At 37.2% G+C, this 26,178-nt stretch overlaps 2 protein-coding genes across 5 annotated transcripts in view; both read left to right on the top strand.

The window, feature by feature from the left end:
• Positions 1–26,178, top strand: part of LOC123505594 (sentrin-specific protease 1-like) — a 131,449-nt gene that overhangs the window by 69,849 nt on the left and 35,422 nt on the right. The gene's annotated exons all lie outside the window — the stretch shown is intronic.
• Positions 9,899–24,899, top strand: LOC123505597 (zinc finger protein 513-like). The gene is made up of 2 exons (XM_045257113.1): positions 9,899–10,535; positions 24,398–24,899. The coding sequence occupies exons 1-2, from the start codon at positions 10,422–10,424 to the stop codon at positions 24,749–24,751; spliced, it is 468 nt and encodes a 155-aa protein (XP_045113048.1). The 5' UTR covers positions 9,899–10,421; the 3' UTR covers positions 24,752–24,899.

Raw genomic sequence — 26,178 nt, 5'->3', positions numbered from 1 at the left:
AAAACTTGCCTCAGTGATTAATTACCCTCGTGGTGGTGGGTTTCGGAGTCGAGTGCCCATTTTTCTGTCGCATTTTAGCTCACGTGACGATCTTGCTGTTTTACCAGCCAAGCATGGGGCCTAGAAAGCTTTTAAATAGCTCTCAAATATCAGTGATATGTGCTTTAGTGAAAGAGAATAAAACAAACAAGGAAATAGCTGCTCACACCGGACTAGCACTGAGAACTGTTCAACGTTGGACTTTGAAAATTAGGCGTGAAGGGCCTAGCAGCCTAAAACTATCTCAGAGGACTCTCAACGTTATAGGAGGCAGCTTGAGGTCGAACCTCGTATAACTAGTAAGGAACTTAAGTCTAGGAACCCACGTCTGTTGGCTGGAGTGGCGGAACGAACACTACATGACTACTTGAGGAAAGTGCTGGGAAACCGAAGTTGCCGTGCTGTGCCTAAGCCATGGGTAACACGTGCCCACAGAGTAAATAGACTGCGTTTTGTGGCTGAACACCGTGAATGGACCCTTGACAAGTGGCGTACAGTGTTGTGGTCTGACGAGGCTAGCTTTGAGGTTACTGATAACCAGAGATGGAGAGTGTACTGACGCCGTGGGAGCGACCCTACCGACCCACGCACACCAAGCACACCGTGAAACATCCAGACTCGCTTATGGTGTGGGGGTGTTTTTCATACCACGGTGTTGGCAAGCTAGTGTTCTTACCTAAAAACATTCGGATGAATCAAATTAACTATTTTCAGTTAGTTTTGGATGAACTTGATGAGTGCATGTTGCAGTGCAAGGCTGATATTTTCATGCAAGACGGTGCACCTTGCCACAGAGCTAAGTTGATCAGTGATTGGTTTGATTTTGTGGGTTGAGTTACTGGCACCTTGGCCTGGTAATTCACGGACCTTAACCCCATTGAAAATCTTTGGGCAATCATCAAGCGTCGACTGCAAGATAAGGATACATCTTCCATCGATCGCCTTAAGTCAGTTATTCAAGATATTTGGGATAATCTTGATGAGGAACACCTTCAACATCTAGCTGATTCTCTTCCCACACGCCTGGAGAAGGTCAAGAAGAAGAAAGGCTACCCAATTAACTACTAATTTTGGTAAGTAACCCATATTTTACCCCATTAATTATCTTCTCCCCACATGCAACAGGTTGTTGCCGCACTGGGAGGAGATGGAAAACTCATTAACGGTTCAAGAGAAATATAACTTATTTTGGGAAATATACAAAACTGGGGTCAGGGAATATGTTCCGCGAAATATAGACCTAAAGAAGAAGGAAAGAAAGATTGGTTTAATGCAAGATGTGCTAGGGCAAAGGAGAAACGAGATGGAGCATGGAAAAGGTGGAGAAGAAACAGAAATCCAGAAAATAAGGAAAACTTCAAAACAGCAAGAAATGAATATGCTAAGGTGAGAAAGGAAGAAGAAAAGAACTATGAAAAGGACATTGTCGAAAAATGTAAGGAACAACCAAAATTGTTCTACAGATTCATAAATGGAAAAATAAGACAAAAAGAAACAATAGAAAGGTTAAAAGGAGAAAACGGAATGGTGGAAGACCCAAAAGTATGGCAGAACTGTTAAATAGTAAATTTCATGAGGTCTTTACTAAGGAATCCAAATTTGAAAGACCACAGGGTAATAGAGAGACTGTCTATATGAAAGAGATTAAAGTAACCAAGCTTGAAATAAAAAGTTGATGACGGAATTGGATGAGGAAAAGGCAATGGGACCGGATGAAGTCTCAGGCAGAATACTGAAAGAATGTAGGGAAGAACTAGCAAGTCCAATATACAACATCATAAAATGCTCAATAGAAAATGGAACAGTGCCAGTGGAGTGGAAAAGAGCTGAGGTGGTTCCCATATATAAGAGCGGAAGGAAGGAAGAACCTTTAAATTACAGACCGGTATCACTAACTAGTGTAATATGCAAGATGTGTGAAAAAGTAATAAAGAAGCAATGGATCGGGTTTCTTGAAGACAACAAAATATTATCAAATAGCCAATTTGGTTTTAGAAAAGGTCGGTCATGTGTGACAAATTTATTGAGTTTCTACTCTAGAATAGTTGATAAAGTACAAGAGAGAGAGGATGGGTTGACTGTATTTATTTAGATCTAAAAAAGGCTTTTGATAAAGTGCCACATGAAAGATTACTATGGAAGTTAGAGGAGAAGGGTGGCTTAAAAGGAAGCACATTGAGATGGATGAAGAATTACTTAATGGGAAGAGAAATAAGGACGATAGTTAAAGATATGAAGTCCAAGTGGAGAACAGTAGACAGCGGAGTGCCACAGGGGTCAGTATTGGCACCAATACTTTTTCTCGTATATATAAATGACATGCCAGAGGAGTGAACAGCTACATAAATCTGTTTGCGGACGATGCGAAACTGTGCAGAGTCATTAAACAAAAGAGGATTGTGAAATACTACAGGAAGACTTAAACAAGATCTGGAAATGGAGCAAAAAATGGGAGATGGAATTCAATGTGGACAAAAGCCATGTCATGGAAATGGGAAAAAGTGAAAGACGACCAGTGGGAATCTATAAGATGGGAGATGGAGTAGAACTAGAAAAGTAAAAAGGAAAAGGACTTGGGAGTGACAATGGAAGAAAATAATCAACCGGTTAGCCATATTGATAGAATTTTCAGAGAGACGATAATTTGCTAAGGAATATTGGAGTAGCATTTCACTATATGGACAAGGAAATGATGAAGAAATTGATAAGTACTAAAATAAGACCTAGATTGGAATATGCAGGAGTTGTGTGGACTCCCATAAAAAGAAACACATAAGAAAATTAGAGAGACTACAAAAATGGCTACAAGAATGGTTCCAGAATTTAAAGGGATGGCATATGAGGAGAGACTAAAGGCAATGGATCTACCAACCTTGGAGCAGAGGAGAGAGAGAGGGGATCTGATACAAGTTTATAAATTGATTAACGGAATGGATGAAGTGGATAATGAGAAACTGATCCTGAGAGAAGAATATGACTTTAGAAGCACAAGATCGCATAGTAAGAAACTAAGGAAGGGACGATGTCTGAGAGATGTTAAAAATTTAGTTTCCAAAGATGTGTTGAGACTTGGAACAGTTTGAGTGAGGAAGTGGTATCAGCAAAGAGTGTACATAGTTTTAAGGAAAAATTGGATAAGTGTAGATATGGAGACGGGACCACACGAGCATAAAGCCCAGGCCCTGTAAAACTACAACTAGGTAAATACAACTAGGTAAATACACACACACACACACACACACACACACACACACACACACACACACACACACACACACACACACACACACACACACACACACACACACACACACACACACACACACACACACACACACACACACACAACAAGATCTCTGTGGAAGAAGAGGACCTATATGCTGAGGTAGAAGAAAGTGTGAGATTGGGAGCTTTTGAGGAAGGCAAGAATAGACCATTAACATTGAAATTAAAGTCTCAGGTGGCAGCGGAGGCCTTGTTGAGGAGGGCTTGGAAACTTAAGGACTCTGAGGAAACCAAAACAATTTACATAAGAAGAAATATGTCACAAGATGAGCGAATGAAAATGAAGGAGCTTGTAACTGAAGTGAAAGAGAGGAATGACGAAAGAATAGAGGAGGAAAAGACCAAGTTTTGGTGGATAAAACAGACGGAATAGGCATTACATGGAAGAATGAGACTAGGAATGGAATAAAAGTGACTTACACGAACATAGATGGATTTCTGTCTAAGAGGCTAGAATGTATGGATTACCTAAGAAATAACGAACTGGACATAATGTGTGTAGTGGAAACAAAGCTAAGCCCGAAATAAAGCTAGACTGGTTTGTTGTAAAACACTACAAAGTATGAAGAAATGATAGAAAAAATAAAGGAGATGGTGGTATAATGGTTCTTACTAAGGAAGATCTGATAGTGAAGGAGGTGAACTATAGTAAGAGAAATGAGGAAGTGATAAGTATGCTTATAACAGATGGCAAGAGGGACATTAATATTATAACAGTATACATACCACCCAGAACCAGTGCTTGGGAATATGAACAGTACCAAATGGTGATGAGAAATACTCTAGACAGAATGAAGCAAGAACTCATCAGAAAGGATAGAGTGATGATAGTCGGAGACTTTAATTGCAAAGAAATAGTGTGGGAAGACTACTAAGTGGTGAACGGTGGTGAGTGGGCAAAGGAATTGTTAAAGGTAGCAACAAATAACTTGATGACACAGTGGGTGAGATCACCAACAAGGTGCAGGGGACAAGATGTTGCAGCAAGGTTGGATTTGGTATTTACCAGGGAATCTCTAAAAGAGGAAATTGAACATAAATGTCCCTTGGGGAGAAGCGATCATGATGTCCTAAGCTTTGAGCTGGATACGAAATTAAGCACGAATAAGATTGTGGAACGCAAGGAGGAAAAATTAAATTATATTAGGGCAAATTATAACCATATAAGGGAGTTCTTTAATGAAATTGACTGGTCAGTGGTATACCAGGAAAGGGATATGCAATTGAAATATGATAAATTTATGGATTTGTATAACTGCTGTGAAAAAGTTTGTGCCATATCACAGAAAGAGGACTTTAAATAATAAACAGTGGTTTAATAGAAATTGTGAAGAAGCAAAAAAGAACAAAGAAAAGGCATGGAAGAAACTTAAGAAAAACAGTGAAGTATTATCAAGAGAAGTCTACAAAACAGCAAGGAATAGTTATGTTGAAGTAAGGAGAACAGCACAGAAGGAATATGAACAGAGGGTGGTGGAAAACTGTGATAGTGACCCAAAAATGTTTTACAAATTCATAAATGGAAAACTAAATATAAGGGAGGCAATAGAAAAGGTAAAAAATGGGGAAGAAGTATATGAGGATGCTGGAGATATAGCTGAAATTTTGAATGACAATTTTTGCAAAGTGTTTACAAAGGAGGAGCATTTTATGGGAGGAAGACCTACGGAAATAAAGCAAATGCAGGACATAATGGTTACTAAGGAAGATGTAAGTAAAATTATAAGCAATCTGGATATTAATAAATCAATGGGGCCTGATGGCATATCTGGGAGGTTGCTAAAGGAATGTAAGGATCAATTGTTGAACCCCGTATTTGATATTGTGGAAACCTCCATACGAACAGGATTAGTCCTGAAAGAGTGGAAAAGAGCTGACATTGTGCCTATATATAAGAATGGTAGTAGAATGGAACCGCTAAATTATAGACCAGTATCGTTGACTAGTACATTGTGCAAGGTATGTGAAGAAGTAATTAAAGCTAAGTGGAGTGAGTATCTAGAAAGTGAAAACATTCTGAGTGAAAGGCAGTTTGGTTTCAGAAAAGGAAGATCGTGTATCCAATTTATTATGTTTTTATTCAAGAGTGACTGACATACTACAACATAGAGAGGGATGGGTGGATGCTATCTACCTGGACTTGAGAAAGGCCTTTGATAAAGTACCACACAATAGACTGATGTGGAAACTAAAGATGATTGGAGGAGTAAATGATAAACTAGCAAAATGGATGGAAAATTACTTAATGGGAAGAGAAATGAGAACAGTGGTGAGAGGAAGGAAGTCCGAGTGGAAGAAGGTAACCAGTGGAGTTCCACAAGAGTCAGTGCAGGGTCCCATCATGTTTTTTATTTATGTTAATGATATGCCAGTAGGAATTGACAGTTACATGAACATGTTTGCGGATGATACTAAAATTATGAGGAGAGTAAAGAATGTGGAAGATTGTAACAAGTTACAGGAAGATCTTGATAAAATATATGAGTGGAGTAAGGAGTGGCAGATGGAATTTAATATAGACAAGACCCATGTTATGAAAATGGGAAGAAGTAGATACAGACCAAACTGGGATTACAGGCTGGGTGATGAGAAAATTAAAGAGACCAATGAGGAGAAAGACTTAGGAGTAACCGTGCAAAACACTTTGTCACCGGAGAAACACATTAACAAGATTTTTTGGAAAACATACAACATGCTTCAAAATATTGGCCTTGCATTCCACTACCTAAATGAAGGAATGATGAAGAAGATATTATGTACCTTAATAAGATCCCAGTTAGAATATGCACCATGTGTCTGGTCACCGCATATGAAGAAAAATGTGAAGAAGGTGGAAAGGGTACAGAGGCTGGCAACAAGGATGGTACCAGGATTCAGGGAGTTAGACTATGAGGAAAGACTGAGGAAACTGGGGCTGACCACATTAGAAGAGAGAAGAACAAGAGGAGACATGATAACTATGTATAAATTGGTGAACAAGATTGACATACTGGACAGAGAGTTGATAAAGGTGACCACAAGTAATCATCACCTGGGACATGGAAAAAAGCTAATAAAAGACATCTGTCTAAATGACGTGAGAAAATACAGTTTCCCGCATCGTAGCATTGATAAGTGGAATAAACTGAGCAGTGATGTCGTTGACGCGGTGTGTGTCAATCAGATGAAAGAGAGATATGACAGAAATGGACAAGGAGACAGGACACAGAGAGCTTAACTCGGGCCCTGTAATACACAAATACACACAACACACACACACACACACACACACACACACACACACACACACACACACACACACACACACACACACACACACACACATGGATGGGTTGACTGTATTTATTTGGATTTAAAAAAGGCGTTCGAAAAAGTGCCACATGCAAGATTACTATGGAAGTTAGAGGAGAAGGGTGGCTTAAAAGGAAGCACATTGAGATGGATAGAAAATTATTTGAGGGGAAGAGAAATAAGGTATGAAGTCCAAGTAGAGAGCAGTAGAAAGCGGAGTGCCAAAGGGGTCAGTATTGGCACCAATACTTTTCCTCATTTATGTTAATGAGATGCCAGAAGGAGTGAACAGCTACATAAATCTGTTTGCAGATGATATGAAACTGTGCAGAGTTATTAAGCAAAAGTAGGATTGTGAAATACTGCAAGAAGACCTAAATAAGATCTGGGAATGGAGTAAAAAGTGGGAAATGGAATTCAATGTTGACAAAAGCCATGTCACAAAAATGGGAAAGAGTGAAAGATGACCAGTGGGAATCTATAAGATGGGAGATGGAGTAGAACTAGAAAAAGTAAGAAAGGAAAAGGACTTGGGAGTGACGATGGAAGAAAACAATCAACCGTTAAGCCACATTGATAGAATTTTTAGAGAAACATATAATTTGCTAAGGAATATTGGAGTAGTATTTCACTACATGGACAAAGCATTGATGAAGAAATTGCTAAGTACTATTATAAGACCCAGATTGGAATATGCAGGAGTAGTGTGGATCCTTCATAAAAAGAAACACATAAGAAAGTTGGAGAGACTACAAAAAATAGCTACAGGAATGGTTCCAGAATTTGAAGGGATGACATTTGAGAGACTAAAGTCTATGGATCTGCCAACCCTCAAACAAAGAAGGAGAGAGGAGATCTGATACAAGTTTATAAATTGATCAATAGAATGGACCAAGTGGATAATGAGAAACTGATCCTGAGAGAAGAATATGACATTCGAAGCACAAGATCACATAGTAAAAACTGAGAAAAGGAAGATGTCTGAGAGATGTTAGAAAATATAGTTTCCTGCAAAGATGTATTGAGACATGGAGCAGTTTAAATGAAGAAGTAGTGTCTGCAACGAGTGTGCATACTTTTAAAGTAAGATTGGATAAGTGTAGATATGGAGACGGGGCCACACGAGCATAAAGCCCAGGCCCTGTAAAACTACAACTAGGTAAAAAAAAAAAAAAAAAAAAAAAAAAAAAAGGATAATTGAAGACATGGAGACAGGACACTATGAGCTTCACTCGAACTCTGTATAATACAACTACACACATGCGCACACACACATGAATAATGAAATTATTATATGTACACATTTTGTAATTTCATCAGTTTGTGTTGTTTGACACAATTATATCAGGTTAGTGTTTATTGGCAGCTGAAACATTGTGCTTAGCACAGCATTCCAGAACAGCAGGGAGTAATATTGATTTTAAGAAAGTAAGTTTTTTGAAAGGAAGTTTGTGTATAGTTAGTACTTGTACATAAAACAGGCATTGTATGGGCACAAGAAAATAATTAATGCAATAATTTGTAATAACTTCGGAAGAGATGACATTATAAAGGAAATGTGTATTGGAGGATGCTGGTGTGGATGAATATTTACGACTGCTGTGACACTTGAAAAGAATGAGAGGCTTTAATATTGGAAGTGCTTGGGTGAGCAAATCTGAATGGTCAAATGTAAAAGAGAAACTGAGTCAGGAAAAGTAACAACAAAAAAAAAAAAAAAAAAAAAAAAAAAAAAGTGAGATAAATCATAGAGGAATTCAGACCTTCATTAGTGTTGATCTCTATACATAAATACTTTTCTGATATGCAAAAACCATAATCAGTCTTTTGCTAACACAAGTACTATCAGATAATGGCAATTTTTTTTTCTATGAATAATGAAATTAAATCTTGAGCAAATATGTGAGTGTTGTGTCATTGCCCTCTAATTTGTGTGTCATGGCCATTGCTGCATATATCAGCTCTAAAAGTATAAATTACACAATGTATTATTAATAACATTTTCTTAACCTTATGTTAAAGCTGCTCATTTTAATAAGGATTCTGAATGTTGATGTTGCCATATGAGTGTTTGCCTTGGAGTCGTGGTACAGAACAGAACTTTATATAATATAATATATATATATATATATATATATATATATATATATATATATGTGTGTGTGTGTGTGTGTGTGTGTGTGTATGTGTGTATATATATATATATATATATATATATATATATATATATATATATATATATAGAGAGAGAGAGAGAGAGAGAGAGAGAGAGAGAGAATATTAATCATCAAGGTTTAATTCATAGGAAATAAACCTCTTTACATTTGGTAACTTTCTGAATCAACATGATTTGTGAATACTGATGAAATTTTATAAAAAAAAAAAATCCTTGATCCAGGATATGTTTACTTATTTTGGGGAAGGAAAGGTATTAGCCATGTGTTTGTGATGTCCTAGGGTTGCCCTCAGTAAGATAGGCATACTCAACAGGTGACAGTGGACAGTGGCGGGCAGTGGAGTGGGGAAACAGTCCTCCGAAGAGATGTGAAGCCCCACAACACTTCTATCAAAATGCACCAGTGTCCCTCCTGCCACTACTCCTCGAGTATCTTAACGCATCTCAAGAGACACATGCGCATTCACACTGGAGAGAAGCCATTTGCTTGTACATTTTGTTCCTACACATGTAGCACTAAAGAAAATCTGAAAAAACACATTCGAACTCATACTGGAGAAAAACCATATTTCTGTCCACATTGTCCATACCGTTCCTCCCGAACAGACTCATTGAAGTCTCACCTTTTTCTTCATCAGCGTTAATGCAATTAGCTTCACTTACCATTGTGCCCACAACAACATAAAGGCTTCACAGGCACCCTAGTTCACACATGTTGTGAAGTGATAGGCAGCTTTTTGTTGATTTGCCTCAATTATTTAATTTTTAGGGATTTACAAGACACTTATGAATTGAGACTACTTTGTATCCTCATGTAGAATAGCATGAGCATACTACAGCACTGAGGCATTCTTTAGTACAGTTGAATACAGTTCCAATTATTTTTTTTTACATATGTACATATGGAGGGAGAATTAGTCAAGCTGTAGGATAAACATCTGAAACATCAGTTGGTTCTTTATGAGACATCATAATTTCAATACCACTTCATTGTTCCTTTGTGTATATCATTTAGTGTTTTTTTCTTTATAGCTAAAGGAAAACTTATGAGCATAGAATCCTATATAGTTTTTACCTGGAAAAAGAAGGCAAGAAATTAACTCTGCTTAAATAAAGTGAGATTTGTAGTTCTTTCTTTTAATCAGTTTTCAGTCCATGTTTTGTGACACAGTTTAGTATGTGAACCATCAGGTGAACAGTGGCTGAGAAGCACACACATTAAACAACATTGTTATTATATACCTTGCCACCACTGCTCTTTACCTCACCTTGTAAAGGAAATATTCAAACAATTTATTTTTCTTTTCTTTCATGGAGAGTATAATTTTTAAAGCTGGTTCCCTATAACATGTAGGTAGATTGAGTATATCTAAATAGATATTCATGGGGTGAGATGTTGCCCCTGTTTTTACCTAGGTACGTAATTAATATAATAAATAATATTGAAGTGATAGTTATTCTCCCTTGGATATTTTCCTTCATGAAAATACCATATCTACACACATACAAAATACTTTAGGGCAGGGGTTGACAAACTTTAATATGTGTATGCTAAACATATTTGGATGACCACCTGGTTAAATTAGCTGGGCATCCCCTGCAGGTGGGCCTGGAGAGTTGCAGTCAGTGGATGAGTGGAAAAGGAATGGCAAGAAATCGAAAGATGTCATGCTCAACCACCAAGATGCATCAGTGTCCCTTCTGCCAATACTCTACAGCTGTCTTAACAAACCTAAACAGACATGTGCGCACCCACACAGGAGAGAAGCCCTTTGCATGCCCTCATTGCCCCTATACTTGTACACAAAAGGAGAACCTCAAAACACACATCCGTACACACACTGGGGAGAAGCCCTATGCTTGCCCTTACTGTCCATATCGCTCCTCTAGAACAGATTCACTAAAAAATCATATGTATTTGCATCAAACATAGATTCTCAAGAAGGTGTGAGTAGATAACATAGAGGTAGGTGTAGAGGAGTAGGTAACATAGTGGTGAGTGTGAAGGTAAAAAGGGGCACGGGTGTTGTAGCTGTGTGTGGAATGATATTCTCTTTCCATTGTCAACTTCACTATCAGTCAGTATTCCTTCCAGTGATGCTTATATCATTGACATGATATTCCATACTCTTGTCTCTTCTGTTTCCTCAGAATATGATAGGAAGGCATAGGTTGTCACTGTCAGTTAAGTGTGTTGTCATCTACAATAATGCCACTAACTGCATAGTAATTAACTAGACATTTGTGACTTGTTGTGAGCCACTGCATTCATGTGATCGGTCCATTCCCTCTTTGTTGAATCATTGGTCAAAGTAAAAGTAGAAGTTGATGTGATACTTTTATATTCTATGAGTTATAATCTAACTTGCCTCTAAGCATCACCACTGTGGTTTGTCACTGTCAACTGAGCAAACTGTGATCAGTCTCTCTCTCTCTCTCTCTCTCTCTCTCTCTCTCTCTCTCTCTCTCTCTCTCTCTCTCTCTCTCTCTCTCTCTCTCTCTCTCTCTCTCTCTCTCTCTCTCTCTCTCTATGCTGTGTGCCAGGAGGTAAAAGTTGATTGTGGGTTAGGCTATGCAGTGGACACACACACACACACACACATGGATTTATATAACTCTGCTGTGAAGAAGTTTGTGCCATATCACAGAAAGAGGACTTTAAATAATAAACAGTGGTTTAATAGAAATTGTGAAGAAGCAAAAAAGAACAAAGTAAAGGCATGGAAGAAACTTAAGAAAAACAGTGAAGTATTATCAAGAGAAGTCTACAAAACAGCAAGGAATAGATATGTTGAAGTAAGAAGAACAGCACAAAAGGAATATGAACAGAGAGTGGTGGAAAACTGTGATAGTGACCCTAAAATGTTTTACAAATTCATAAATGGAAAACTAAATAAAAGGGAGGCAATAGAAAAAGTAAAAGAGGGGGAAGTATATGAGTATGCTAGAGATATAGCTGAAATTTTGAACAACAACTTTTGCAAAGTGTTTACAAAGGAGGAGCATTTTACAGGAGAAAGGCCTACGCAAATAAAGCAAATGCAGGACATCATGGTTACTAAGAAGATATAAGGAAAATTATAAGTAACTTGAATATTAATAAATCAATGGGGCCTGATGGCATATCTGGGAGGTTGCTGAAAGAATGTAAAGATCAATTGTTGAACCCCATATTTGATATTGTGGAAACCTCCATATGAACAGGAATAGTCCCGAAAGAGTGGAAAAGAGCTGACATTGTGCCTATATATAAGAATGGAAGTAGAATGGAACCGTTGAATTACAGACCAGTATCGTTAACTAGTATAATGTGCAAGGTAAGTGAAGAAGTAATTAAAGCAAAGTAGAGTGAGTATCTAGAAAGTGAAAACATTCTGAGTGAAAGGCAGTTTGGTTTCAGAAAAGGAAGATCGTGCGTATCCAATTTATTATGTTTTTATTCAAGAGTGACTGACATACTACAACATAGAGAGGGATGGGTGGATGCTATTTGCCTGGACTTGAGAAAGGCCTTTGATAAAGTACCACACAATAGACTGATGTGGAAACTAAAGAAAATTGGAGGAGTAAGTGATAAACTAGCAAAATGAATGGAAAATTACTTAGTGGGAAGAAAAATGTGAACAGTGGTGAGAGGAAGGAAGTTCGAGTGGAAGAAGATAACCAGTGGTGTTCCACAAGGGTCAGTGCTTGGTCCCATCATGTTTTTTATTTATGTTAATGATATGCCAATAGGAATAGACTGTTATATGAATATGTTCGGGGACGATACTAAAATTATGAGGAGAGTAAAGAATGTGGAAGATTGTAACAAGTTACAGGAAGATAAAATATATGAGTGGAGTAAAGAGTAGCAGATGGAATTTAATATAAACAAGAGCCTTGTTATGAAAATGGGAAGAAGTAGATACAGACCAAACAGGGGTTACAGGCTGGGTGATGAGAAAATTGAAGAGACCAATGAGGAGAAAGACTTTGAAGTAACTGTGCAAAACACTTTGTCATCGGAGAAACACATTAAATACATATTTTTGAAAACATATAACATGCTTCAAAATATTGGTCTTGCATTCCACTACCTAGATGAAGGAATAATGAAGAAGATACTATGCACTTTAATAAGACCCCAGTTAGAATATGCAGCTTGCGTCTGGTCACCGCACATGAAGAAAAATGTGAAGAAAGTGGAAAGGGTACAGAGGCTGGCAACAAGGATGGTACCAGGATTCAAAGAGTTAGACTATGAGGAAAGACTGAGGGAACTGGGGCTGACCACATTAGAAGAGAGAAGAACAAGGGGAGACATGATAACTATGTATAAATTGGTGAACAGAGAATTGATAAAGGTAATCATCTCCGAGAACATGGAAAAAAACTAATAAAAGACATCTGTCTAAATGACGTGAGAAAATACAGTTTTCCGCATCGTAGTATTGATAAGTGGAATAAACTGAGCAGTGATGTTGTTGATGCAGTGTGTGTCAATCAGATGAAAGAGAGATATGACAGGAGTGGACAAGGAGACAGGACACAGAGAGCTTAGCTTGGGCCCTGTAATACACAAATAGGTAAATACACACACCGTGTAGTGTAGTGGTTAGCACGCTCGACTCACAATCGAGAGGGCCGGGTTCGAGTCCCGGTAAGCGGCGAGGCAAATGGGCAAGCCTCTTAATGTGTGGCCCTTTTCACCTAGCAGCAAATAGGTACAGGATGTAACTTTGGGGGTTGTGGCCTCGCTTTCTCGGTGTGTGTTTTGTGTTGATGTGGTCTCAGTCCTACCAGAAGATCGGTCTATGGGCTCTGAGCTCTCTCCGTAATGGGGAAGACTGGCTGGGTGACCAGCAGGCGACCGAGGTGAAATTACACACACACACACACACAGATATGAAGATGAAGTCCAAGTGGAGAGCAGTAGAAAGTGGAGTGCCACAGGGGTCAGTACTGTATTGGCGCCAATACTTTTTCTCATATATATAAACGACATGCCAGAGGGAGTGAACAGCTACATAAATCTGTTTGCGGACAATACGAAACTGTGCAGAGTTATAAAGCAAAAAAGAGGATTATCAAATACTGCAGGAAGACTTAAACAAGATCTGAAAATGGAATAAAAAATGGGAGATGGAATTCAATGTGGACAAAAGCCATGTCATGGAAATGGGAAAAAGTGAAAGGCGACCAATGGGAATCTATAAATTGGGAGATGGAGTAGAACTAGAAAAAATAAAAAAGAAAAAGGACTTGGGAGTGATGATGGAAGAAAACAATCAACCGTATGGTAAGCCACATTGATAGAATTTTCAGAAAGACATATAATCTGCTCAGGAATATTGGATTAGCATTTCACTACATGGACAAAGAAATGATGAAGAAATTGATAAGAACTAAAATAAGACCCGGATTGGAATAGGCAGGAGTTGTGTGATGAAATACTGCAGGAAGACTTAAACAAGATCTGGAAATGGAGCAAAAAATGGGAGATGGAATTCAATGTGGACAAAAGCCATGTCATGGAAATGGGAAAAAGTGAAAGACGACCAGTGGGAATCTATAAGATGGGAGATGGAGTAGAACTAGAAAAAGTAAAAAAGGAAAAGGACTTAGGAGTGACGATGGAAGAAAACAATCAACCAGTAAGCCACATTGATAGAATTTTTAGAGATATAATTTGCTAAGGAATATTGGATTAGCATTTCATTACATGGACAAAGAAATGATGAAGAAATTGATAAGTACAGGCAACCCCCGTTTAACGAAGATTCATACAACAAAATATCACTACAACGAAGGTTTCATTTTACTACCATCTGCTCGTTTAACGAACACCAAACTCGCTTTAACGAAGTTTTATCCAGGTAACTTTTTCCAAGTTTGAAAGCCCCGCTGTATCACGCAAGCCAACAAGCTTTTGAATACACCAGGAGCTGCAAATACTAAGGCCTGCCTTAGGAGAAATTCTGAAACATCTGTAGAATCAAGATCAAGATCAAGATCAAGCCTCTCGTGGACAACACGCACCACATAACGGCGTCATCAGCACCTTGTCTTCACTCGCTCAACTTACCACCAAAACACCCTGCAATATGGCCTAGCATTCCTAAGAAGACCAGGAAGTCTCTTACTCTGGAAGTGAAGCTGGATATTATTCACAGACACGAAAGAGGAGAGAAAACTATAGCATTACTGGCCACCATCTTGACTCCATATACTGTCTCTACTATTTTCAAGTCAGCAGACTATTAAGAAGGCTGGTGAGACCATATCTTCCTTGCAAGCTAAAAGAACCACCTGAACTCGTGACTTTACAATGGATAAAATGGAAAGCCTTGTGGAAATGTGGTACATAAGTTTTGTATGTGGTACAATGATGCGCTCTTTGTTTATATTCCACAGGTTGCTGGTTAGTGTCTTTCCCGTTTCACTTTCCCTCCCTTCATAAATGTAAGATCATCAACATTATAAAGTTACATACATACATACATTATTGTACATTATAATGACTTAAATTAAATTTAACTGCCTAAATGTTAAACTTCAAAATATTTACTTTCATTAAAACTTTCACTGTTCTATGATGCACTCTCGCTTTGCTTACTCTCAGTGGAAGTTCAAGTCAGGGGTCATAATCAGTTCGCTTAACGAAGTTTCGCTTAACGAAGTGTTTTTAGGAACGTAACCCCTTCATTAAGCGGGGGTTGCCTGTACTAAAATAAGACCCAGATTGGAATATGCAGGAGTTGTGTGGACCCCACGTAAAAAGAAACACATAAAGAAATTGGAGAAACTACAAAAAATGGCTACAAGAATAGTTCCAGAATTTAAAGGGATGACATATGAGGAGAGACTAAAAGCTATGGATCTAGCAACCCTGGAACAGAGAAAAGAGAGAAGGGATCTGATACAAGTTTATAAATTGATTAACGGAATGGATCAAGAAACTAATCCTGAGAGAAGCATATGACATTAGAAGCACAAGATCGCATAGTAAGAAACTGAGGAAGGGAAGATGTCTGAGAGATGTTAAAAAATATAGTTTTCCGCAAAGATGTGTTGAGACTTGGAACAGTTTGAGTGAGGAAGTGGTGTCAGCAACAAGTGTGCATAGTTTTAAAGAAAAGTTGGATATGTGTAGATATGGAGACGGGGCCACACGAGCACAAGCATAAAACTACAACAGGTAAATGTACAACACACACACAACACACACACACACACACACACACACACACACACACACACACACACACACACACACACACACACACACACACACACACACACACACACACACACACACACACACACACACACACACGAAATGAAATCAGTAAAAGACCTACTAAAACATCTGAATGACGAGGATAGACAGAACTTAGAAGAGGAAGTAGAAGAAATCCATAGAATGGGACCATATCAAGAAGGAACAGTGAGACCAATTAAGATATTACTAAAATCACAAGCAGCAGCAGAAAAAGTACTATATAGAAAAACAAAACTCTGAGAAACAGAAGGTTGCAAAGATATATATATAAAGAAAAATAGAAACAAGGAGGAAAGGAAGAGACACAATGAACTGGTGGCAGAAGCAAGAGAAAAAAATAATGAAAGGTCAGAGGAGGAGAAGAAGGCATTTTTTTGGAGAATTATAGGAGACAGGATAAGGAAATGGTATATAAAAGAGAAAGAAGAGAAAAAAATGGAGCAAGTTTAACTTAAAATGATAAGAACAAGAGATTAAAAATGATGTATACAAACATAGATGGATTTTATCTAGTAAATTAGAATTAAGAGATTACATAAAGAAAGAAGAACCAGATATTGTATGCCTGGTGGAAACAAAGTTAAATGAGGCAATAAAAATAGACATAGATAAAAGGTATAATATATGGAGGAGAGACAGAGTGGGTAAAGGAGGAGGAGGAGTCATGATGATGTTAAGGAAGGAGATAGTGGTAAATCAAGTGGAGTTTGGGGAAGGAAAATCAGAAATACTGTATGTTAAGATGCATATTAACAAAAGGAGTTAACAATCATTGGAACATATGTGCCACCAAAACAAACTCATGGACTAACCAAGAATATAGAGACATGATAGATGACACAATAAGGAGTCTTACAAGAATCATTAAGGAAAGGAGAAAAGTGATATTGGTAGGAGATTTCAACTGTAAGGAGGTAGACTGGGAAAATTATGAAAGTGGTATGGGGGAAGAAGCCTGGGGAGATAGATTCCTGAACCTAATGATAGATAATTTGATGGTCCAAAGAGTAAAGGCAAACACGAGATTCAGAGGAAACAGTGAGCTGGCAAGATTAGACCTAGTTTTCACAAGGGATATAACAATTAACGATGATATAAGATACAAGTGCCCATTGGGAAAGAGTGACCATGTAATTTTAGAAATGGATATAGAAGAAGGAAAGGAAGATAGAGATGAATCATACAAAGGAGACCGATTAAATTACAGAAAGGCTGATGTTGAGAATCTCAAGAACTATTTTAAAAACGTAAACTGGGAGGAGATGGAAAACTCATTAACGGTTCAAGAGAAATATAACTTATTTTTGGAAATATACAAAACTGGGGTCAGGAATATGTTCCGAAATATAGACCTAAAGAAGAAGGAAAGAAAGATTGGTTTAATGCAAGATGTGCTAGGGCAAACGAGATGGAGCATGGAAAAGGTGGAGAAGAAACAGAAATCCAGAAAATAAGGAAAACTTCAAAACAGCAAGAAATGAATATGCTAAGGTGAGAAAGGAAGAAGAAAAGAACTATGAAAAGGACATTGTCGAAAAATGTAAGGAACAACCAAAATTGTTCTACAGATTCATAAATGGAAAAATAAGACAAAAGAAACAATAGAAAGGTTAAAAGGAGAAACGGAATGGTGGAAGACCCAAAAGTATGGCAGAACTGTTAAATAGTAAATTTCATGAGGTCTTTACTAAGGAATCCAAATTTGAAAGACCACAGGGTAATAGAGAGACTGTCTATATGAAAGAGATTAAAGTAACCAAGCTTGAAATAAAAAGTTGATGACGGAATTGGATGAGGAAAAGGCAATGGGACCGGATGAAGTCTCAGGCAGAATACTGAAAGAATGTAGGAAGAACTAGCAAGTCCAATATACAACATCATAAAATGCTCAATAGAAAATGGAACAGTGCCAGTGGAGTGGAAAAGAGCTGAGGTGGTTCCCATATATAAGAGCGGAAGGAAGGAAGAACCTTTAAATTACAGGCCGGTATCACTAACTAGTGTAATATGCAAGATGTGTGAAAAAGTAATAAAGAAGCAATGGATTGAGTTTCTTGAAGACAACAAAATATTATCAAATAGCCAATTTGGTTTTAGAAAAGGTCGGTCATGTGTGACAAATTTATTGAGTTTCTACTCTAGAATAGTTGATAAAGTACAAGAGAGAGAGGATGGGTTGACTGTATTTATTTAGATCTAAAAAAGGCTTTTGATAAAGTGCCACATGAAAGATTACTATGGAAGTTAGAGGAGAAGGGTGGCTTAAAAGGAAGCACATTGAGATGGATGAAGAATTACTTAAGGGGGAGAGAAATAAGGACGATAGTTAAAGATATGAAGTCCAAGTGGAGAACAGTAGACAGCGGAGTGCCACAGGGTCAGTATTGGCACCAATACTTTTTCTCGTATATATAAATGACATGCCAGAGGGAGTGAACAGCTACATAAATCTGTTTGCGGACGATGCGAAACTGTGCAGAGTCATTAAACAAAAGAGGATTGTGAAATACTACAGGAAGACTTAAACAAGATCTGGAAATGGAGCAAAAAATGGGAGATGGAATTCAATGTGGACAAGAGCCATGTCATGGAAATGGGAAAAAGTGAAAGACGACCAGTGGGAATCTATAAGATGGGAGATGGAGTAGAACTAGAAAAAGTAAAAAAGGAAAAGGACTTGGGAGTGACAATGGAAGAAAATAATCAACCGGTAAGCCATATTGATAGAATTTTCAGAGAGACGTATAATTTGCTAAGGAATATTGGAGTAGCATTTCACTATATGGACAAGGAAATGATGAAGAAATTCATAAGTACTAAAATAAGACCTAGATTGGAATATGCAGGAGTTGTGTGGACTCCCAATAAAAAGAAACACATAAGAAAATTAGAGAGACTACAAAAAATGGCTACAAGAATGGTTCCAGAATTTAAAGGGATGGCATATAAGGAGAGACTAAAGGCAATGGATCTACGAACCTTGGAGCAGAGAAGGGAGAGAGGGGATCTGATACAAGTTTATAAATTGATTAATGGAATGGATGAAGAAACTGATCCTGAGAGAAGAATATGACTTTAGAAGCACAAGATCGCATAGTAAGAAACTAAGGAAGGGACGATATCTGAGAGATGTTAAAAAATTTAGTTTCCCGCAAAGATGTGTTGAGACTTGGAACAGTTTGAGTGAGGAAGTGGTGTCAGCAAAGAGTGTACATAGTTTTAAAGTAAAATTGGATAAGTGTAGATATGGAGACGGGACCACACGAGCATAAAGCCCAGGCCCTGTAAAACTACAACTAGGTAAATACACACACACACACACACACACACACACACACACACACACACACACACACACACACACACACACACACACACACACACACACACACACACACACACACACACACACACACAGAGTGAAATGGTAAAGGCACTAAAGGAAAATGAGTATATGGTGAGAGATATTGCTGAAAAGAAAAAATGTGTGATCATAACAGGATTTAGGGAGAAACTAACAGAAACTGGCAGGATAGGAGGAATAAGGAAAATGACAGGATTAAGTCTTTACTGAATAAGATCTCTGTGGAGGAAGAAGAGTTATATGCTGAGGTAGAAGAAAGTGTGAGATTGGGAGCTTTTGAGGAAGGCAAGAATAGACCATTAAAATTGAAATTAAAGTCTCAGGTGGCAGCTGAGGCCTTGTTGAGGAGGGCTTGAAAACTTAAGGACTGAGGAAACCAAAACAATTTAATAAGAAGAAATATGTCACAGGATGAGCGAATGAAAATGAAAGAGCTTGTAACTGAAGTGAAAGAGAGGAATGACAAAAGAACAGAGGAGGAAAAGACCAAGTTTTTTTTGGAGGATGAGAAATGGGAGGCTAAAGAAGTGGTGGATAAAACAGGCGGAGTAGACATTACATGGAAGAAAGAGACTAGGAATGGAATAAAAGTGAATACATGAATATAGATGGATTTCTGTCTAAGAGGCTAGAATGTATGGATTACCTAAGAAATAACGAACCGGACATAAATGTGTGTAGTGGAAACAAAGCTAAGGCCCGAAATAAAGCTAAATTGGTTTGTTGTAAAACACTACAAAGTATGGAGAAATGATAGAAAAAATTAAGGAGGTGGTGGTATAATGGTTCTTACTAAGGAAGATCTGATAGTGAAGGAGGTGAACTATAGTAAGAGAAATGAGGAAGTGATAGTATGCTTATAACAGATGGCAAGAGGGACATTAATATTATAACAGTATACATAACACCCAGAACCAGTCCTTGGGAATATGAACAGTACCAAATGGTGATGAGAAATACTGTAGACAGAATGAAGCAAGATCTCATCAGAAAGGATAGAGTGATGATAGTCGGAGACTTTAATTGCAAAGAAATAGTGTGGGAAGACTACTAAGTGGTGAACGGTGGTGAGTGGGCAGAGGAATTGTTAAAGGTAGCAACAAATAACTTGATGACACAGTGGGTGAGATCACCAACAAGGTGCAGGGGACAAGATGTTGCAGCAAGGTTGGATTTGGTATTTACCAGGGGAATCTCTCTAAAAGAGGAAATTGAACATAAATGTCCCTTGGGGAAAAGCGATCATGATGTCCTAAGCTTTGAGCTGGATACGAATTAAGCACGAATAAGATTGTGGAACAGGGAGGAAAAATTAAATTATATTAGGGCAAATTATAACCATATAAGGGAGTTCTTTAATGAAATTGACTGGTCCGTGGTATACCAGGAAAGGGATATGCAATTGAAATACGATAAATTTATGGATTTGTATAACTCTGCTGTGAAAAGTTTGTGCCATATTACAGAAAGAGGACTTTAAATAATAAACAGTGGTTTAATAGAAATTGTGAAGAAGCAAAAAGAACAAAGAAAAGGCATGGAAGAAACTTAAGAAAACAGTGATGTATTATCAAGAGAAGTTTACAAAACAGCAAGGAATAGATATGTTGAAGTAAGGAGAACAGCACAGAAGGAATATGAACAGAGGGTGGTGGAAAACTGTGATAGTGACCCAAAATGTTTTACAAATTCATAAATGGAAAACTAAATATAAGGGAGGCAATAGTAAAGGTAAAAATGGGAAGAAGTATATGAGGATGCTGGAGATATAGCTGAAATTTTGAACGACAACTTTTGCAAAGTGTTTACAAAGGAGGAGCATTTTATGGGAGGAAGGCCTACGGAAATAAAGCAAATGCAGGACATCATGGTTACTAAGGAAGATGTAAGGAAAATTATAAGCAATCTGGATATTAATAAATCAATGGGGCCTGATGGCATATCTGGGAGGTTGCTAAATGAATGTAAGGATCAATTGTTGAACCCGTATTTGATATTGTGGAAACCTCCATACGAACAGGATTAGTCCTGAAAGAGTGGAAAAGAGCTGACATTGTGCCTATATATAAGAATGGTAGTAGAATGGAACCGCTAAATTATAGACCAGTATCATTGACTAGTATATTGTGCAAGGTATGTGAAGAAGTAATTAAAGCTAAGTGGAGTGAGTATCTAGAAAGTGAAAACATTCTGAGTGAAAGACAGTTTGGTTTCAGAAAAGGAAGATCGTGCATATCCAATTTATTATGTTTTTATTCAAGAGTGACTGACATACTACAACATAGAGAGGGATGGGTGGATGCTATCTACCTGGACTTGAGAAAGGCCTTTGATAAAGTACCACACAATAGACTGATGTGGAAACTAAAGAAGATTGGAGGAGTAAATGATAAACTAGCAAAATGGATGGAAAATTACTTAGTGGGAAGAGAAATGAGAACAGTGGTGAGAGGAAGGAAGTCCGATTGGAAGAAGGTAACCAGTGGAGTTCCACAAGGGTCAGTGCTGGGTCCCATCATGTTTTTGATTTATGTTAATGATATGCCAGTAGGAATTGACAGTTACATGAACATGTTTATGGACGATGCTAAAATTATAAGGAGAGTAAAGAATGTGGAAGATTGTAACAAGTTACAGGAAGATCTTGATAAAATATATGAGTGGATTAAGGAGTGGCAGATGGAATTTAATATAGACAAGACCCATGTTATGAAAATGGGAAGAAGTAGATACAGACCAAACTGGAATTACAGGCTGGGTGATGAGAAAATTAAAGAGACCAATGAGGAGAAAGACTTAGGAGTAACCGTGCAAAACACTTTGTCACCGGAGAAACACATTAACAAGATTTTTTTGAAAACATATAACATGCTTCAAAATATTGGCCTTGCATTCCTAGATGAAGTTAGAATATGCAGCTTGTGTCTGGTCACCGCATATGAAGAAAAATGTGAAGAAGGTAGAAAGGGTACAGAGGCTGGCAACAAGGATGGTACCAGGACTCAGGGAGTTAGACTATGAGGAAAGACTGAGGAAGCTGGGGTTGACCACATTAGAAGAGAGAAGAACAAGAGGAGACATGATAACTATGTATAAATTGGTGAACAAGATTGACATACTGGACAGAGAGTTGATAAAGGTGACCACAAGTAATCATCTCCGAGGACATAGAAAAAAGCTAATAAAAGACATCTGTCTAAATGACATAAGAAAATACAGTTTCCCGCATCGTAGCATTGATAAGTGGAATAAACTGAGCAGTGATGTCGTTGACGCGGTGTGTGTCAACCAGATGAAAGAGAGATATGACAGGAATGGACATGGAGACAGGACACAGAGAGCTTAGCTCGGGCCCTGTAATACACAAATAGGTAAATACACACTCTCTCTCTCTCTCTCTCTCTCTCTCTCTCTCTCTCTCTCTCTCTCTCTCTCTCTCTCTCTGATCAAATGATATTGTAATGTATTAATTTGTTTTTGTTACATTCTAATGCATTGTGTGCTGGAAGGTGTTGTTCAGGTAGTGTGAATCTTTATTTCATCCATGAGGAAAAATGAATGTGTAGCAAGATTAAGAAATCATTTTGCTTCCCCCCCATCTCTCTCTCTCTCTCTCTCTCTCTCTCTCTCTCTGACCTTTGAAGCTTGTAAATTGATAAAAAAGCAAATATAACGAAAAAAGTGTTCTGAATGCTGAAAATATTTGTGAATTCATCCAAATGCAGCTTTCAACCAAAATAAAATTAATATAATTCAGATTTTTTTCTTTTTTCTATTTTATTTTATGTATTTTATTGATTATTTTCTATTATTTTCATTTATCTTTTTTTTTTTTTTATGATCTGGAGATTTGTGTAACCAAAACCATTACTTTCACTCTTAATGTGGAAATTGAACCCTAAGTAGTATATCTGTAGATGATGGTCAGCTGAAAAGAATGTTTAATTGACTTACGAGTCAGTGATCTAGTCTTGGTGAGTGGGTGTTTGGTAGACAGTGAGCCTCACCAAGCACTACAAGAGACAGGTTATTTATTTGCAGTGAGATTTTTTCCTTACTTTGAGATCTATCTTGTAACCTTGATAAGTAAATTTTCATTGACAAAGTATTGAAGAATGATATGGAATATATGTTTAGTTTCACTAAAAATGGCATATCACTTGGTGTCTTGAGTACATACAGTGCATCAAGACAAATTTTGAGTATTTACATTCTTAGTTGGAAAGAAAAGTATGCATTAGAACATTGAATATGTACATAGTACCTGCATATTGAGAATCCTTATTTCTGATGGAAAATTAAGACTATTTTTTAGAAAATACAGTATTGTATATAGGTATTTATATCAGTATACATGTACAGCGTTGTTAGAAAGTAGAATAGGTAGCGGATATTTTATTCTATATTCTTTCTGTGCAAATTAAGAATGCATTATACTAACTAAAAATCATATGCTGTATTCATTATTCTATATTCTTTCTGTGCAAATTAAGAATGCATTATGCTAACTAAAAATCATATGCTGTATTCATTGTTATAATTATCTAAGCCAGCATTGTGTGCATACCAATGTCAAGTGCAGATAAAAGCATCAATGTAACAATGCAAAGTCTTTTTAGGATTTACTGAGAAAGATCAGAGCCACATACATAACTGCTCTGTCTGGTTAACATTTACCACATAAATACAACTTCATACTGAAAGACTGGAACAAATTTTAAAGTGAATATGCTAAGTCATGTCAGATTGTTACTGTATTTATAATTTCTTCAAGGGATGATCTTACTCTCTTATCACAAATACATAATTCCACATGATCATGTCAATTTTTATTGCAATTGTATCTAGCATTTTTTTACTACAATAGTACTAAACTGGTCAATTAACTATAATAATTATATATGTTGAATAAAAGAGATGTTGCTGTGTGATAGTTAATGAACTCCTGAAGCCTAAAGTAAGCTGGGCATCTCTGCAGGTGGGGCTGGACAGCGGTGAATACTGGGCTGCTGCAACATCCCCCAAGCAATCCTGGACCTGCCCTAGTAACATCAGGATGCACAAGTGTCCCTACTGTGAATATTCTTGCAGTGTTTTGCCACGCCTCAAAAGGCACTTAAATGTCCACACTGGAGAGAAGCCATTTGTTTGTCCCCATTGCCCGTACAGTTGTTCAAGGAAAGGAAACCTTCAAACACACATTCGGACACACACTGGGGAAAAACCTTACCAGTGTCCCCATTGTCCCTATCGATCTTCCAGAATGTTTTCCTTGAAGAGTCACATGGCTACTCGGCATCCCAATCAGTCTCTCACGTCTCTCAACACATGATTCAGCATCATCACAAAGCTGGTTAAACAATGTAAATTTTCAAGAACCTTTTCTGTGTGGCTTTCTTTATAAGTATTGTATTACTTAGTTATGGAAATATTTGACAGTCATACAGTTGTTTTGTAAAGCAAATGCATATGATACCTGATTATGCAGTTAATATATATATATATATATATATATATATATATATATATATATATATATATATATATATATATATATATATATATATATATATATATATATATATATATATATATATATATATATATATATATATATATATATATATATATATATATATATAATATATATATATATGTTAATGTATAAAGAATATTCATATTTCAAATGGACAAAATATAAGGTTTTACTTTTGACAGTATATATGAACTGATTATCACACAGTTCAGGGATACAGGATAGCTACAGTGCATTATGTAGATTTTCCACATGAGTAAAATTATCCGTTTTCCTGTAAAGTTAGTCTTATTCCAAAGGTAAAAAAAACATGTGTATCAGCATTGCCAAATAAGTTTAAACATGCTAAAGTACAATATGTCTTTTTCAATTATTCTTTTGTAGAATAATATATATATATATATATATATATATATATATATATATATATATATATATATATATATATATATATATATATATGACCTTGCCACATAAATCTCACATTTGGAAACTGAAAGAGAAGGCAAAAGGCAATGTGACTGTAAATGCTCTATCAAGTACGTACTGTATTATAAAGATCATATAGACTCTCAAGCTTTAGGAAATATTTTTAAACACTTACATTCTTTCAGTGTTTGCTGCTTGCAGCTTGAGAACAGTAACTAAATTGTCAGGGTCATGGTATAAAAAAGAAAGAATATCTTAATATTCCCTTATCTTTTAGAAAAAAAATAGTAATGTGACACGAGATCTTTCAAAACCATAGACAAAATTCTAACTTCAAACATTCATGATATCATTGCGATACTTGGGTGACCCTGAGTAAGTGAGACATCCTCAACAGGTGTGGATTGGCAGAAGAGGAGGTGGAGGGGGAGGAGTCATGGCTGCAGGCTGGGGAGCCCGTGGCAGCTCTTCCTCCACTGTCAAGCTGCACCACTGCCCCTACTGCGACTACTCCTCTAATGTCACCACTAACCTCAGGAACCACATCCACACACACACAGGAGAAAAGCCATTCTCCTGCCACTTGTGCACTTTTTCTTTTGCAACCAAAGATCGACTCACAACACATATTCGAACGCATACTGGGGAAAAGCCTTTTGAGTGCAGTGTTTGTCCTTATAGGTCCTCAAGGAAAGATTCATTGAAAAATCATGTTAACTCATCAAAGCTACGAAGGCTCATAAAATGGCATGATTATGTTTTAGAATAGATATCAATGAGTTGTCTTTCAACAC

This window comes from Portunus trituberculatus, chromosome 18 (assembly GCF_017591435.1).
Source record: "Portunus trituberculatus isolate SZX2019 chromosome 18, ASM1759143v1, whole genome shotgun sequence".
Classification (NCBI taxonomy): Eukaryota; Metazoa; Arthropoda; class Malacostraca; order Decapoda; family Portunidae; genus Portunus; species Portunus trituberculatus.
Note: the sequence above shows the minus strand (reverse complement) of the source record. Positions and strands in the feature narration are given on the sequence as shown.

Coding starts and splice junctions, on each gene's coding strand:
- LOC123505597 (XM_045257113.1), top strand. CDS start 10,422: ATGAGTGGAAAAGGAATGGCAAGAAATCGAAAGATGTCATGCTCAACC. Junction 10,536..24,397: donor TAACAAACCTAAACAGACAT/GTGCGCACCCAC, acceptor GCATCTCTGCAG/GTGGGGCTGGACAGCGGTGA.